The sequence below is a fragment of the Crocodylus siamensis genome, chromosome 5 (genome assembly GCF_052110815.1).
Source record: "Crocodylus siamensis isolate JL-2025a chromosome 5, ASM5211081v1, whole genome shotgun sequence".
NCBI lineage: Eukaryota > Metazoa > Chordata > Crocodylia > Crocodylidae > Crocodylus > Crocodylus siamensis.
In genome coordinates this window covers 14,951,451-14,969,318 of record NC_143399.1, presented here as the reverse complement: position 1 = coordinate 14,969,318, position 17,868 = coordinate 14,951,451, and the positions used below count along the sequence as shown (strand labels likewise).

The 17,868-nt window shown below is 41.5% G+C and overlaps 1 protein-coding gene across 5 annotated transcripts in view; it reads right to left on the bottom strand.

Moving 5' to 3' along the window:
• The window catches only part of PATJ (PATJ crumbs cell polarity complex component), a 238,175-nt gene that overhangs the window by 129,658 nt on the left and 90,649 nt on the right, over window positions 1-17,868 (bottom strand). For all 5 annotated transcript variants that reach the window (XM_090047201.1, XM_090047198.1, XM_090047196.1 and 2 more), the window contains 5 exons: window positions 17,227-17,298; window positions 16,066-16,243; window positions 15,110-15,220; window positions 10,332-10,409; window positions 2,298-2,412 (listed from right to left, as the gene is read on the bottom strand). In XM_090047201.1, the coding sequence (XP_089903327.1) occupies window positions 2,298-2,412; window positions 10,332-10,409; window positions 15,110-15,220; window positions 16,066-16,243; window positions 17,227-17,298 (554 nt within the window). The remainder of the gene's footprint in view (window positions 1-2,297; window positions 2,413-10,331; window positions 10,410-15,109; window positions 15,221-16,065; window positions 16,244-17,226; window positions 17,299-17,868) is intronic.

The following is a 17,868-nucleotide window of genomic DNA, read 5'->3' as shown; positions in this document are numbered from 1 at the left end:
GTCTTACAGAGGGGCCCCGTGAGCTGGATGGTATTGCCTGGTAGGCCAGATCCAGCCTGCAGGCCATGTTAGTTTGATCTCAAGAGCATATGAGCAGTTGGAACAAATCTGTGGGGGAGTGGAGAATTAAAGACATGGAGATGAGCAGAAAGTGGAATAAAATTCAAAGACACATTTATTCAACACTGGCTTGGTAACTGGTTATCTAGACCAAGGTTTAAGGCAGAAGAGACAGCTCGGCGTTGGAGCAGGGGTAGGCACAATGTGGCCCTAAAAATTAGGGCCTCTAAAAATTTAGAACATTAATATTTTTCTGCCGCTGGCTGCCTGTCATGTGGCCCTCAATGGCTTGCCAAAACTCAGTAAGTGGCCCTCCACCCAAAATAATTGCCCACCCCTGCTTTGCACAGGGGAGAAGAGAATTACATAAATTGCTCTCTGCAGCCAAACAAGGCAAGATTGATTTAACCAAAAAAAACTCTTTAGCTTTTCATAGAGTAGATCTCAGACCACTGGGAGTTGCTTCATGGCTGTGGTATGAAGCATCCTTGTGTAAGATGCAAAATTAAGGGCCCCTCCAGACACGCAGGTAAAGACGAGATGGGATCTGATGCGTGATCCACACATTCATTAATGGTGTCATGGGAGCAAGCCACAAAGTTATTACACAATTTAGGGAATAACTCTGTGATTTATTCCTTGTTTTATGATGTATTAATTGCTTTAACATGTGGCTGGGTTACAACAAAAAACATGATTAACTAGTTACACTTACATGCCTTAAGTGTAACACGTGGCAGAGGCCTAACTCTGCCAGCTGCCATGGAACGCTTGGGTTGAAGCATGTCCTCATCAGGCAATGTAAACCTGGAGCAAATTCCTCTGCTGTCATTTATAACCAACACCACCAGCCTTGGCAAGATAGGTCATCAGGTAGATTGAGGACTGAAAAGTTTGGTCAAAAAAATACAAAATCTACTTTTCCCAAATCCAGAGAATTACAAGTTAAATACGACACACGTTTCTCCTCCCTACTAATGGACACCCAAATACCTATCACAACCAGAAATACCTTCTCTTTAGTTGGTCAAGATGCGGCTTCCAACCTGACTGAAGAGGATCTAAAGCATGGACATTTCTAAACAAAATTTGTATAAAACACTGTACTTGACACCAGATGCTGGAGCTTTAAAGAAACTCCATTTGACAGCAGCTGACCTTTGAAGCCAGAAACCCATTGAAATATACAGCCCCTTTATGCCAGAAAATAGCTGATCAAGATTCCTATCACTCCTGAATTGAACTGACCCAAATCATCTCCACTTCCGTGACCAGGGGATACCACTACTGATTGGTAGGCACGCTGGCAATTGGCAGCAACAAAAATACCATCAACAAGAACAAATGACAGCTCTCTCATCAGACACGCAGCTTTGGAACTTGCACCCACAAAAGCTAGATGTGACCACAAACCTGGCTATAAATAAAATGCATCTCCCTGCTTCAGCCTATTTTGTGGGAAAGACACAAACACATGACAACCACAAACCCACAAAAGTTAAAAAAACAAAACAAAGAAAAAATCCCCAAACACACATGCTATAATTATCTATCCCTAGCAAGAGAGAGAGGAACAAGAAGAGAGGAAATCCACAGAATGACTAATTTTCACCAATTTCACAGATATTCCAGCAGTTAGTGTGATTTTGTCTTGTCCTGCACATTGTGGAACAGACACAGGCTGCATCCTACAGCTGTCTGACTTCCATGCAGAGCCAGGTATAAACTATGGTATATAAAGTCTGTAGACACCTGCAGCATTTTAATTGAAAGTGCTCCACGAAAGAGAATCACTTAACAAAATACTTTGTCACCAAAGATTTTTTAGCCACGATTTACCATGGGCATTGTCTGACAACACAAGCTCTTTGGGGCAGGGTTTCTTCCATTGATAGCCATCAAGCTGTGGTTTGCCCAGTTCTTGCCATCACAAGGGTGAAGTATCCTGTTTGTCTGTAAGCACGGATCAGCCTAGATCTTACAAAGCAGTGTCTGCCCAACTGATCTAAAACCAATTCCAGCACTTTTCAACATTTTTTTCAGAGAAGCAGCTGTGGAATTGCAGTCAACGATAAGTAGTAAGCCCAATTCAGTGTAATGTAGAACACTAGAGATAGCAATCCTCTTGCGTACAGTACTCATAACAACCTATGTATCTGCTGTTTAGTACTGGCACACAGACAAACCGCTCTCCATAAACACAGTCATCCTTCTTAGTAAAATATGGTACTACTTACGCTCTGTAAAAGCATCGTCCTCGTCCTCATCCACCCCCTCCTCCTCTGCTTGGAATGTTTTGGGTGCTTTATATGGAGGTGGCAATTTCATTGGTGGTGGTGCCCCACAATTCCTCTGATGGATTAAAAATAAAAAGGATATAATGCACTGTGCTAACAATCTTCAAAATTACTTGCATCTTTCCACTCAGCTGTGCTAACAATCTTCAAAATTACTTGCATCTTTCCACTCAGCTAAAATATCTAACCATGCTCATATTGTTTAGTTTAAAACATTTCCTTAAAACCCCATAGTTCATTTCCTCTTCAGCCATTACATTTTTTTTTTTTAAAGAAACATTTTACAAATGGTTTGAAGGCTGAAAAAAAAAAAGATAATACTGGTATGAAATTCACTGCATATCTATTTGCTACAAAAATATTGGCATTTCACTGTAAGCATACTTAACTACAGCTTAGCAAACATTTGACAATGAACTGAGGGGTTAAAACAAAACATTAAAATGATATTCTATTCCTTATCTTGGATTCAAATCCTTTGTGCCTCTGCCATCATTATTCCCTGGTGCAACTTAAAAACAACATACTTAGGGTACACAAAATAAGAACTCAGCCTCTTATGGCTTCCATACTCTTAGCATGGAATATTTAATCTAAACGTTGGTTTGATTAAAAAATTAATTTGAACTGCAACTTGTAATAAAATGGTATTACCTCACATAAATAAAGACAGTACCTATAAGGATACATGTAGCGGCGCATATCAGATATAAAGAGCAGGCTGTGGAATCTAATGAAAACACAAGCTTGTACATCCAAGCTACTGTTTTTATAGCTCAAAGTAACTGGATCATGCCATAGTTAGCTACATGATTTCACTAAATTATATTCAATTACATCCCATACAACCACACCACTAATAGCAGGATGCACTTTAGCAAGCGAACAGTGAGTACAGTGTGCCATTAGAGCAACAAGAATGCCAGTAATGAATTTCTTCTGTAGCTGAGAAATGCCATTTATAGCCCAAACATTAAATTAGGCATAATACTTTCCAATGTGTACAATGAAAGCAGGATCTATCTGCACTTAGATTTGTCAAATATTTTTAAGTCTAAATTTTTATTCAAAAGTTCCAGCCAGCAATTGGAATGCAAACTATCTATAAAATTGTAGGATACTAGAATTAACATTATCCTGCCCATTTCAAAATTATTACAGGGAAGTGCTCCACTGAGAACAGCATAAATCAAATGAATTCCATCCAATTTGCAATAAAGGTGCTTAAATAAGAGCCCCTCAAAACAGCAACATCTGTTTCCCAAAAGCCTTCACAAAATAAAATAAAAGCCTTCCTCCCCACCCTGCAAAAAAGGAATGCATGTAGGTATGTGTGTGTGTATGTAGGTATGTGTGTGTGCAAAAAAGGAATGTGTGTAGGTACGTGTGTACACACAAACACACACACACACACACACACAGAGCCAAAAGATTCAGAAAGTGCTGCTCAGATTTCTGTAGCTAGAGATGGAGAATTTGCAAAAACATCTTCAATTGTCTCTGACATATCAGTACCACTGTAATTTTGTTAAATAACTTAGATGTCATCTACTTTGCATTCCCAGCATGTCCCAGGCATGCCCTTGCCCATCTGCTCCTATTTGAATGTTTCTAACTTAAAAATGTGGCATGCAGGGCCATTTGCCCACAAGCCGCTCCTGAGACATCCATCCCTGGTCTGCTGAACAGTGGCCAGGTTGGGAGACTGCGAGGCATTTGGGAAATGCTCTGGATTATCCCAGCCAGGACATGCTGCTGACATAGTGTAGACACATGTTCAGATATCCAGTCATGAACCCATTTAAAACTCAACACTTAAAGCCTGTTGAAGGTCCAGGTAAGCAAGTCATTCTCTTTGTTCCCATCAGGATCCTTTTAAAGAGAGGTATACTATATTGTCTTGCATACCACATGCCCCCAAATAATACATACCTTGCTTTGAGAGGGCAAAATGAAAAAAGAGTCATGGCTAAAGACAAGCCTCACGGAGCAGGGACACAGTCTACTCCTTGGTGTCCCTCACTCTTTCCTTGCAGCTAAAGCTTAAACAATGTCACAGCCACTGCTCAGCCAAAAGCTGCCACCAAATGGGCAGTGGCTGTGACAGTTAAAACTTTAGCTGCAAGGGGAGAGGGAATGACACTACGGGCTCCATGAGGCTAGTGCAAGTCTTCTCCATCATTTGATTTTTTGTTTAAAAAAAAAAAAATATCACGTAGGGTCTGAACCAAAACATGCTATGTCAACTGAAAACATTCAAGAGGAATCTTTCCTACTCCTTTCATCCTACAGGAAGGGAATCTTTTCTACAGAAACAACCAAGCAGCAGAACCATACGTCTGGCTGCTACCTTCATGACTACAGTAACACCCACACAATCTGTACCCTCCTATCTGATAAAGATCCACTTACTGATCCCTGCACTTGTGGCTAAACTGCATTGTCTCAAGACACCATGCACCTTTACACGACAAAAACCTTAGTGCAGCAACCCTGCACCACACAAAGGAAGTAGATTACTTGTATGGAGACCTTAAATATGCCCCTGAATTGTATACGTTTCTCTGAAACAATATTCTTGCCCCAGAGGAAGATTTGGCATCAGGTAAAATAAAGGAAAACATGAAATCTAACAACCGTGAGCAACTCCATTCAGTGCACTTAAGTTCCATCTATTTTTCTAGTCTTTCAAGCACACGCATGCACCTACCCACCACATGGAAATTAGGGGTGTGAAATTTGTTTTCAGCTTGGGAACACTAGTAACTTATCTTCAGAAATCCAAGTAGAACCTTGGACCACACAACATCTGGGAGAATTAAGGCAACAGGTAGCACTTTTTGCAGGAAGCTCAACTTAATTCCAATGTACAGTCAATGCACCAAATCCATGGATGCTTCATGAACAAGCAGAACTCACTTCAAAGGTTTGTGCTGATGTGCCAAGTATTTCTTATTAAGTTATAAATGTTTCTTCAGTCTGATTTTTAAAGACAAGTTTCATTTCATGGCCATGTCTAAAACATACCACACAACAGATTTCCAAGAGGACAGTTTTTCTTGAGTTTGACAAAACACTGAAATATGTATTTTGCTATATTGTTTTAAGTTACTCTGACCAACAAACCTGGTACAGCTGAATTAGGGTGGAATTTAATTTTAAAATATGTAAGATCAGGGAAAAGCAAAAGAAAAGGAATCTAAAAATGTCTCTCTGTTGATTCAATGGAAGGAGTGCATAAAAGGCTGGAAATACCGTTTGGGACCTGCTAAAAAGAAATGTAAGGAGGTAATATCAGACGACACCTCACAGTAAACTAAAACAATGAAAAAGGTTCAAAGTATTGGGTTACTTGCTTCTTGAGGTTATTACAAAGAAGAACACACACACAAAATCAAAATCTTTCTACAGATATAATATCCAGTGAGCTGCCATTACATTTTTTAAATCAAAAAGTACCAATACAGTATAAGAATTTAAAAAGGAAAATAAATATTTCTTTTGGAATAACATCATAAGCAACTAAAATGAGTGCAGTTTCCACAACCACTTGCCAAAAATGCATAGTAATCTGGATTTTTTATGAAAGTGTGCGTCTGCAAGGTGTTGCACATGGGGAGGAAGAACCTACACCACACTTACAGGTTGGGGAACTCCTCTCTTGCCAGCACGGAGACGGAAGAGGATCTTGGAGTCGTCATTGACTCCACGATGAACATGGGCCGGCAGTGTGGGGAGGCAGTCAAGAAGGCCAACCGTACCCTGTCATGCATCCACAGATGCATCTCGAGCAGGTCCAGGGAGGTGATCCTCCCCCTCTATGCGGCACTGGTCAGGCCGCAGCTGGAGTACTGCGTCCAGTTCTGGGCGCCACACTTCAAGAGGGACGTGGACGATATGGAAAGAGTCCAGAGGAGGGCCACTCGTATGATCAGGGGTCAGCAGGGCAGGCCTTATGAGGAGAGGCTACGGGACCTGAACCTATTTAGCCTCCACAAGAGAAGGTTAAGGGGGGACCTTGTGGCCTGCTACAAACTGGTCAGGGGGGATCAGCAGGTATTGGGGGAGTCCCTGTTCCCCCGTGTGCTGCCAGGAGTGACCAGGAATAACGGTCACAAGCTGGCGGAGGGTAGGTTTAGATTAGATATTAGGAGGCGCTACTTCACAGTCAGGGCGGCTAGGGCCTGGAACCGGCTTCCAGGGGAAGTGGTGCAGGCTCCTAGCCTGGGGATTTTTAAAAGGAAGTTAGATGAGCACCTTGCCGGGGTCATCTGACCCTGGTGCTCTTTTCTGCCAAGGCAGGGGGTCGGACTAGATGATCTACCTAGGTCCCTTCCGACTCTAGCTACTATGAAACTATGAACTATGAAACTATGCACAGTCACCAAAACTGCAGAATACTCTCCTTGCTCTGCTCTCCCAAGCCCTCTCATTGACAGCAATAGGTTTTGGATTTGACTTAGAGAAGCTACAGAATCTATCCCAAAAGAGAAACTTAAGGTGGAAATTCACAAAACTGCATAGCTACCTCTTGGCCTCATCCATTTGCAGAGCACCTGACCACACGCATTTCAACTGACCCATTTTTTCCAAAGGAAAAGCTTTGCTGCTACAGTTGTAAAATAACGCAAGCTTTTATATTTAGTTTGCCATAAGATCTCCAACCATTAAAAACAGGTCACATAGAGTCTTCTGTTTAAAAAAAAATAAAATTATTTAGTACATATGTCATTATACCAGAACATGCTCCAAGGTGTAACAGAAGAAGTCCCTAGTAATTAACAGATATTACACCAGAAGAACAGCAGCTTTTCTAGCTGATATGATTGCTTTCAAAGCTAGCTCTTCTGTGACACTTTGAAGACTAGAGTAGAAATACCAGCAATTTCCCACAGGAATGCAAGGCAATCATCAACTAATAGCAACATCTTTTTTTTACTGAGAGCTGCCCTGCTGAAGCACAGTATGCCTGCTTTGTGAATTAATGCTCAAAGCTAAAAAGGGGCTACATATTTATTCACTGGCGCTGTTCTGTATTCCACCCAGCAAGTTACAACACCAATAGAAGGGGTACCTTACCAGCTTTGAAGAAGCTTAAGCTCACTCCTTGACCTTCTGAGGCTATAAAATGCAACACACTGGAGTCCTAAAGATTAAAAGCAGCATACTGCAAGTGGATGTGCTTTTTAGATTAGAAAAATAGATAACACAACCAAGAAAGGAGTACTGTAACTGCTTTATTACGAATATTACTCACTGCCAGGGAAGCTTTAATATAAATACCTTCCTCGTTTCGCTCGATAACATGAAAACCCACAGATTCTGAATCATTCGAAAGCAGTCTGCCAAACACTTTCTAAGGGCCTTTGAGTATGCCTGTCAACATCAGAGTACTGAGTTAGTTCACACACAAATGGTTCAGCATATCCCAAGAAGCCAAGCTAAATTGATTTCACTTTAGTCCAACACATACAGCAACACGATCCTAAACTCTGTTGCACAGCCCTGTGGGTACCAAGCCACAATCCCTACCTCAGGTCCCCAAAGCAGATTTCTACTCTAAGATATTAATAAAACAGATAAAAAGCAGGGCAGAATGGCAACTTAAACATCAGCTCAGTATCAAACCCATGCCTGGCTGGAGCCAGATGGTAGGGCTCTTCCTGAGCCAGATCTGCAGGGCCGGTAACAGCTGCAGCAGGTCTGGGAGCAACAGCAAGAGCCCAGCAGACAAAGGGTGAGCGCAGCTGTATCTGCACACCCTTGTTTTCGTCCCTGCCACCGATCACCGAGTCCATCAGGCCTCAGGGTCCCTGCCTCCTGGCGCCCCCCACCAACTTCTGGTAGACTGCCCAACAGTCTGGATCACAGGGCTCCATGAGCCAGATCTTTGACACCCCTGAACTAATTCAGGCACACATAAGCTTTCATGAGTGAAAGCTCACTTTGTCAGATGCTTCTTTCATAGCCTCTGACAAAGCAAGCTGTTGCTCATGAAAGTTTACTCCTCTCTGAATTAATTAGTCTAGCAGTGGCCAACCTGTGGCACTGGGCATGGGCAGCTTCTGAACGTGGCATGCAGCACATCAGGGAAGGGACAGGCAGCACAGTAGCTGATAAGGCAGCAAGCAGCAAGCAGAGCAGTAGATCAGGCAGGAGAAGGGGGTCAGAGTGGCACTTGGGGAGGGTGATTCCCACCAAAAAGGGTGATCCCCACCAAATATGGTGCCACTTTGCCCTGCCATCTACCTGACTTCAAACTAATATGGCTAACTCCCTTGTACTCAGCCTTGGTGAGGCTGCAGCTGGAGTACCGCGTCCAGTTTTGGGCTCCACAATTCAAAAAGGATGTGGAGAAGCTTGAGAGAGTCCAGAAAAGAGCCACACACATGATCAGAGGTCAGGAAAACAGACCTTACAACGACAGGCTGAGAGCCATGGGGCTCTTTAGCCTGGAAAAGCACAGGCTCAGGGGTGATCTGATGGCCACCTACAAGTTTACCGGGGTGACCACCGGTATCTGGGGGAACGTTTCTTCACCAGAGCGCCCCAAGGGATGACGAGGTCGAACGGTCATAAACTGCTGCAGCACCGATTCAGGCTAGATGTAAGGAAGAATTTCTTTACTGTCCACGGCCCCAAGGTCTGGAACAGTCTGCCATCAGAAGTGGTTCAAGCACCTACACTGAACACCTTCAAGAGCAAATTGGATGCTTATCCTATGACCCCAGCTGACTTCCTGCCCTTTGGGCGGGGGGCTGGATTCGATGATATTCCGATGTCCCTTCTAGCCCTAATGTCTATGAAATCTATGAAACTACCTCTCTCTTTAGCTCATTAATAAAAACTACAAGGCATCCGAGTTTGATATTTGTGCCAAAGCTTAGGTATCCAAATCAGTGATTTTCGGAGATGCTGGACACCCACAGCTCCCACTGAAAGCAAAATAATCCAGATCAGTAAGACTGGACTCGAAATACTAAGACCATTCAGATATCTACATCCTGCTGAGTTCAGTGCAACTTAAGCACTTGTTTAAGTGCTACATCAAATAAAGATGGGATTAATTCAGCTGTCTGAATTTCAGCATGCACTTGATCAGGACCTTATTCAGGTGTTGAAAGTTAGGTAACCAAGCATAAAATTTGGGGGGTTTATTTTTAAAAGTCTCTTAATTGAAAGTCAGGAAATAGATGAAACTCTGTAAGCAGTCTTAACAGTGAGACCATGTCAGCAACTATTTTGTTTGAATAGAGACTTACCCTGCCTAGCAACCTCAAACTAGTGCACTGACCAATCAATCCATTAATATAAAGAATTGTCTTGTAATCTTGCAACTGTAAAGAAACAACAACTACTTCTCCAGTGTTTTTACTTAATGGCAAATCTACCGCAAAGAGGAGAGTCAAAGGTAATCTGAAACGAAACCAAACTTTTTTCCAATGTCCAGCAAACCGAAGCTCCTTGGCCCCTCTCTGCTGATTTCCCTCGGTTCCTCCAGGGAACTCTCGTTATCTGGGACCCTCAGGAAAATCTACAAAGCAGTTCCAATGCAAGCCTCAAAATAGAGCCCATAAGTTCCCAAAGTGCTTAGCTCTGCACCACACCCACCAAGAATCCAGGAAGGGATCTTCACCAAACCCAAGTTATTTCAGAAAAGAATATTTTGGAATTGGTGAACAGTATTTTTTCCCAAATTTTCCTATCAACTCTGGAAGAAGGAGCAGCTAATCTTCACAATCTTCAGCTTATTTGCTTCCATAAAAAAATTCTGATCTTTATTATAAAAGAGCTATATAAAACCAGTAAATATTACTTTCAGTGAGTATTATCCAATTTTGTTACAAAATGTATCATTGTGTTTTTGTAAACATTTTACTTTACCCCTTTTACTAAAAAATTTTTTTTAAAAATAAGTGGTGTGTGTGTGGGGGGTGGTAATATTCATAACATGACTCCAAATAGAAAGAATACCTTTTCATTCTGGTTTTCCCCTTCTGGTTCCTGGTCTTTGTGGACTTTATTTTTCTTAGGTTGCACCGAAGAAACCATCTGCAAAACATAACAGTTGTTCATGTTTTATAATCAGAAAAAACAATAAACAGACCTACGTTAAAAGAATACGAAGTCTGCAAAACACTCAAAAGCTAGGAAATGCCAAAATTGAGGTTGGCTGTTCAATGTTAATACATAAGTCATGTGCATATGCATTCTGATATCTTCCATAATTACATGGACTCGCACCATTTTTTCCCCACACAAAACCTCTGCATTACATAGAGCTGTTGCCAACTCTGGCCTTGTTCGAGAGGCCTACGCAAAGCTGCAGATGTATGGCTAAAGCTAAAGGCACCCAAGCCTGTTCTGAGTGACCGCAGAGTGAACTTTTGAAGACAGCCTGGTCAGCAGGGTAAAGAAAGCAATTAATGCATCCAGCTAAACCATCAGAGAGATCAAACCAAACAAAGCAAAAGGCCTGAAAGGAGGCATTATACAAGAGGCCTTAAAATAGATCATCCAAACACAGTATGTATAGCTTTCGCTATATAGCAATGACTGTTGTAGTTGAATGTATTAGATGTAGTTTTGCTGCAATAAATATATTTGTGTTAATTTTCTTAGTTAAGATGTAAAAACAAAGCAGCCTCGTTAGTGAAAAGCATAAACCAAGATGAAATGAAAAAAGGACAGTGGCAGCAATATTCCAAAATGACAAAGCAAGGAAATAAGGAAGCCGCCTTTCTAAAACAGTAAGGTTCATAAGGCCATAAATCCCATCAAATTAACACTTTCCAAAACCATAGGAAAGCCAGTTCAGTCCAGCTCCCAAAGCCTCAGTGAAACAAAGAAATGAATGAGAATGTGCAGTAGAGCAAGCCATGTAAACATGAGATACAGACTGAAGGGAAAATCGAAGAAGTCAGAAAATCCAAGATGACCTATTGCCAGTCCATGTCCCATCCTCCTCCCTTCTGCATCTCCTCGAGCAGTATAGGTGCGACTCTATATTGCACTATTGCGAGCAACCAGATAGACAGGTGCAACGAGGCTGCTTTACATGCTGCAGTTACAGCATCAGAGCAGACTCGATTACTTGAGTCTGCTGCAGCGTGGTAATTACTGTGCTCCAACAGACTCCACTATCACACATATCAGCATCCCTGTGCTGAAAAATGATGGCAAGGGCACTTTAACTACAGATTCAACAAGAGCCACTGCTGCCATTTTTGAGCATGGGGACACTGATGCACGTGATGCTCCAGGTGCTTTAATTAGAGTGGCTCACAAAGCTGCTGTAACTGAAGCCCCCTACCTCCCCCACTCCCAAAGCACATGTATAAATGCCCTAAAATAAAGTGCTTTGAGATGTAAATCATAAAAGTCTGGGCTCGACACCTGTGTCTTGCCTCTTTTCACAGTTTCATAGTTGGTAGGGTCGAAATTTGGTCATCACACCAGACGACCATCGCTAATATATTTAACGATTTCTCTGCCTCCATTTTCCTGAGCAGGGGCCAGAACAGCCACCCCCCTCTAGGCCCCCCTTATATCCCAGGGGAGGCGCACCTAGGCCAAGGGTTAGTGAGGAACTAGTTAGGGAACTTCTGGAGGGACTGGATGTATTCAAATCAGCTGGTCTGGACGATCTCCACCCTCAAGTACTGAGGGAATTGCCTGAGGTCATTGTGGGACCCCTGGCTTGGCTTTACGAGCACTCGTGGTGCTCTGGTGAGGTGCCAGAGGACTGGAAAAGGGCCAGTGTGGTTCCCATTTTCAAAAACGGAAGGAGGAGGACCCAGGTAACTACAGGCCAATCAGTCTTACCTCGGTCCTAGGTAAGCTTTTTGAGAGAATTATCCTGGCACATGTCCACGAGGGGCCAGCAGGGAAGATTATGCTTAGGGGCAACCAACATGGGTTCATTAGAGGCATGTCTTGTCAGACCAACCTGGTGGGCTTCTATGACCAGGTCACAAAATCCGTAGACACAGGTGTCATGGTGGACATAGTCTTTCTGGACTTTAGGAAGGTCTTCGACACTCTCCCTCACCCCGTTCTCATTAAAAAACTCGGAGACTGTGGTGTACTGGAAAGAGTACTGGAGTCAAATGACCCCAGCAAGATGTTCCTCTAACCTCCTCTTAAAGACCGCCAGGGTAGGAGCCTGCACCACTTCTCTTGGAAACTGGTTCCAGATCCTAGCCGCCCTGACCATGAAGTCGCGCCTCCTGATATCTAGCCTAAATCTAGCCTCTGCCAGCTTGTGACCGTTATTCCTGGTCATTCCTGGTCATGCTCGGGGGAACAGGGACTCCCCCAATGCCTGCTGGTCCCCTCTGACTAGTTTGAAACAGGCCACTAGATCCCCCCTCAGCCTTCTCTTGTGGAGGCTGAACAGGTTCAGGTCCCGTAGCCTCTCCTCATAGGGCCTGCCCTACTGCCCCATGATCATGTGGGTGGCCTCCTCTGGACCCTCTCCATGTTGTCCACATCTCTCTTGAAGTGCGGCGCCCAGAACTGGACACAGTACTCCAACTGCGGCCTGACCAGTGCCTCATAGAGGGGGAGGATCACCTCCTTGGACCTGCTCGATATGCACCTGTGGATACATGACAAGGTGGATACATTGACAAATGCCAAGTCCCTGCTCTGTGGAGGTGTTCAAGTTGCTCAAAAGAGAGATTGAGAGATTGTAACATAGGCTAAAGGATGCATATTTCCTCTAGTCTAATTCTTGGAACTGGCTGAGACATTTTGCATGACATTTTCCAAAATATTCAATCCACGCCTGGCCCCCAAAATGGAAAATTTCAACACAAATGGATAAGGACTGACAAAGTTGTAAGCAACTGAAAACACAATCCAATAATATTAAGTGTTACCAGTCTATCCAATACTTTTTTTAACATTCACTCGCACATACCTTATTGACTCCTGATTAAATAAGGGCCTGAGCTTCTTGAATTGCTTAAAGTTGATCAGTGTTTTTGAATGTTTCATAATAAGCAAGAATGTATAATTCTTTAATATATTATATTTGTCAATTAAAATAATTCAGAACATTTTTGTTAGTGGGTGTGTCTATACATCGCTGTACAGCAACATTGCTACAGCACTGTGTTTTAGTACTGTACTTTCTTTTAGTACTTCCTGCCCTCCAAAAGGAAGCACTAACTAAGGCGTGGTGCAGTGACTGCCCCTACTGTGCCATGCACGCAGTGAATGATTAGATTTTGCTGCTACATTGCCATAATGGTACGCTACAACGGGGAAGCGCGGAACTACAGTAATATTACTGCCATGTAGACCCACTTAATCACTATGTTGCCACAGCGCGCCGTACAGCAACAGCACATTGCTATGTTGCCATAGGGTGGCATGTAGAAGTGCCCAGTAAGGTACATAAAAATGCTGTGTTTTTCAAAATATAGGAATGGTATTTTACTGTGACAATATAGTTAAGACTCAGAGGGGAATACAGATACTATGCAAGTTATTGGTTTGAAACACATATATACCACCCCAGAGCAAGCAACAGCAATTATTAATAAAACCAAAAGCTGTGGAAATGACACTCCAAGTATTCTGAAAACTGCATTTTGGATGAATCCCCAATGCATAAACACAATGATTCCTATTCTAAACCAATACCTGAGTCTTTTATTATTGATCAAAGGAGATAACAGAGAAATTTATGATTGGTGCAGTAAGTATTGTTTCAACGAAGAGAAGTTTAAGCACCAAGGTATGCACATATAGCTTTTTTGCAGTGTTCCTTGCGTTAGATACAGAAATAGTGCTAAGGCCACAATTTAACTACTGCTGATGGTAAACATCTAGCTATTAGAAGCACTTAATGTTGACTAAGCCAATTTTCATCAACTTCTTTTTCCATGAATTAACTGCAAGATCAGTCATCAATACTGAAGACAGGCATTCTGGATTCCAGTCCAACCTTGGCCACTGACTTGCTGGAAGCCCTTAAAAGATTTAGACATCAACCCCTTACATGATTCTCTTGAATGTGTACCATGACCTCTATTTTTGAGAATCTCACCACAGAAAACATGACCTGAATGTCCATAATTCCCTGATGGTCAATGGGAGCTGTGAGCACTCAGCATGAGAGACTCTAGTCCCTGGAAAAACAGTGGACATTTTGGGGCCAGATCTTTCAAGGTTGTGGTTAATGGGTTGCACTGCATGACAGTCTGAGAGGGCTGATTATAATAGCTGTTGTTCCTTACTAGGAGACTGAGCGGTTTCTTGTCTCTGCCTGGAAAATGCAGTGGTGCTTGAATCTCTTAGCTTTTTCTTTCTGTCAGATAATTATTACTGATCCTCATAATTACATTTTAAGCCTTCTGGGATGCAGTTCATATGGAGGATGGTATTTTAAAATCAAGTTACATTACACAGTATTAAAAAAGTTGATTAATAGGAAGTATCTTTAGACCATCGGTACAAATGAAATAAAACACAAGGGGCCAGATTCCACAACATTGGCATAAGCGCCAAGTGGTCTGGTCCTGCTCATCAATAGAGCTCTTTGGACTTACACTACAGTATCCAAGACCAGAATCAATCCAAAGTAGTAATTACATTAACGGAATGGAAATTCTGACATACAGGGCGTACAAAGAGAACTGCAGTCATGGCCAGATCTAGCTGAAAGAAATCTGGCTAGGTTTCAAACAAGACACACTGCCGAGGTATTAAGTTTTGAGAGAAGAATAAAAAGGATAACTCACTCTTGGAGTGCTACACAAACTCTGAACAACAAAAACAACAGGATTCCCAGAATTCTTGATAGCTTCAACTGCCTCCTCATGCGTGGCATTTTGTAAATCTACTCCCGACACCTAATAAACAGAATTCATTTTCATAAATTACCAAAAAGAACATATGCATTTATACACTGTGAAGTTCATAACATAGTGAAGTTAGCACAACAGAAGGAGTCAGCAAATCGTTTGCTCTACAGAAGCACACAATATTAATACTTTTTTAAAGAAGCAGGCATATTAAGGGTATAATTTTCAGTGCTGATCATTAAAAGCACATTAATATCTTAACTCAGAACCATATTTTCATGTACAAGCATCAGAAATAAAGTTAGAGAATATCTGGTATCACTAAAATCTTTTACTTTACCAAAGCATAAGCTAATTTGTATGTTGAAGTAATTTCCAAGACTATATCTGGCAAGAGAGCACATACATGAATGACCAGTTTTCTAGATTTTGGGGAGAACCATAAAACAGCATACTATCCCCTGAAAGTAGCATATATGAAAATGAAATCCCCTCTCTCCCTGCCAAAGGAAACTATTAACACCTGAAGGATTCTACATGTAGTAGAGTACCCATTGTACATGTAACCTAAAATTCATCTGATGGGGGAATCGCTGAAATCATGCAACTGTTATAGGAATAACTTATTAATGAATGAAACAGTTTATGAAGACATAATGTAAGCCAAGGAAATTTTCTTTGTTTGATTCTAACTTTAAATATCCAGTAATTAACTGCGCCAAGACAGGATGTTAAAACAAGCAATTTATATTCAAGAACTTAAAAAAAACAACAGGATTTGACTGCACTCCTCAGAGTCTGATGTATTCAATGCCAAACCACTCTTCTCCCTAGAAAGTTCTTTTCAGGTATGTTCTACTCTTAAGCAGGAAAACAGGTGTATAGGCTTTTACCTCAAGTATTTTATCTCCTGTTTTAAGGGCCTTTGTTCTTCCGGCTGGACTGTCTTCCAGGACTTGTTTGATAAAGATGCCTTTAAGTTCCTCGCCATTCCTTAGACGCTTTATGACAGTTTGACCACCAACAATACTGATTCCAAGAGACACATGAGGATCTCTACAGATTTCAACACTGTAAAAAGTAAACAGCACCGGATAATTCAAAAGCTTTAAATATACATGATTACTTAATATGCCAAACAGACAAATTCGACTTCTGTATTTTACCGATGTATTAGAATAATGTATTCAGAAATGTTTATTTTTCACATTTAGAACTTGGACCCATCACGACCCTCTAGCTGAATTCATATCAGTAGTAAAAAGTCTCTCATCGAGCCACTGTTACTCAAGTATACCAGGCAGAGGTCAGAAAGGACTCATGAAAGTCTCCTAAAGGTGATTACTTCATAGCAAAAGCTGATGTGTATTGGGCAATTACCTGTGCTGAAATTTTATTAACGGATTATACTTAAGCCAGTGGTTTTTACATGGTTCTTAGGAAATACTGCAGGTAGCCATTGTATTTGTGGAGATGTAAAATGAAACTTAAGTAACCAATTCTGAAACAGAAACCTCACTGATTAAATGTCAGATAAGTTTACTGAAGGGAGTCAACTTTCATAGTGTAAATATTCACACAATTTCTATTCTATTTCAATGCCAGAAATAAAAAAGCTATTCCGGCTATAGAACAGTATTAATCCAACAATTTAAACATTATGCAAATAGATGGGAATTATATTAAATTCAACACACTATTGACCTAGCCAAATTCTGCCAGTTCAGAATTATCCCGTTTAGATTAGCAGAGTAACTTGTATATCAGAGAGCAGTACAGATGAATAGTAACTTTCAACTCATCTGCAACATGGAAGCTGGAAAGCTCCTTAAAAATCAACTGTATAAACAAAATATATAATCCTTTTCCACCAAATATCTTTTAAGAATACATAATATTTAATGAAGCCTGGAGTTTAACTACCTTAATACAATTCTAGAGCATTCTAAAATAAAAAGTCCTTGAAAATAACCCCCCCACCCCCCATGATTTCAAATCCCCAGGCATCAAATATTCCCAAAGCAGGAAAAAATAATATAAAAATGTCAACCTACGTTCGGGCTGGTCCCCAGTGACTGAAATTTGGGGTTTCTTCTCCTTCTCCTTCTTCTCGCTCAGGTAATTCACTAATAGAAAGAGCAAACAAAACCACCAGTTCCACATCACAACTCCCCCAGACTACTGTCATAGCACAAGACATTTACAAAAGCCATTCTGACACATTCATAAGACTAGTTTTTTCCCTTGTATGCAAGATCATAAGTTGTCGTACAAGTCAAAATAAGATCGTGAAATCAAATTTAAATGCCTTTATGCAGTGGCTTAAATTGGTGTGTCTGTTCGTATTGTGTGTTATCACTCATTCTGCATGCCTATTTAGGCATACAGAAAGTTTTACTTACTGAGAATATGCTATAAATGATATGGATGTTGCACTGAAAGTCAATAATGGAAGACAAGTCTACCTACAGTGGAACTGGAGGGGCTTATTGGGAGCATTGAATGCAGTCCCCAAAAGCAGGATATCACTGGGACTTCGATCCCAAAAGCTTGCAGAAAAGGACAATTTTCTTGCGATTTCCCAGTTGGTCTAATAAAAGGTATCACTCTGGAACCAAGAGTTCTAGTTTTTTGAACGGCTATCACCCTCTGCACTGTAACAGCTTTCACTGCAACACCTCAAAGAGAAGTTTAGA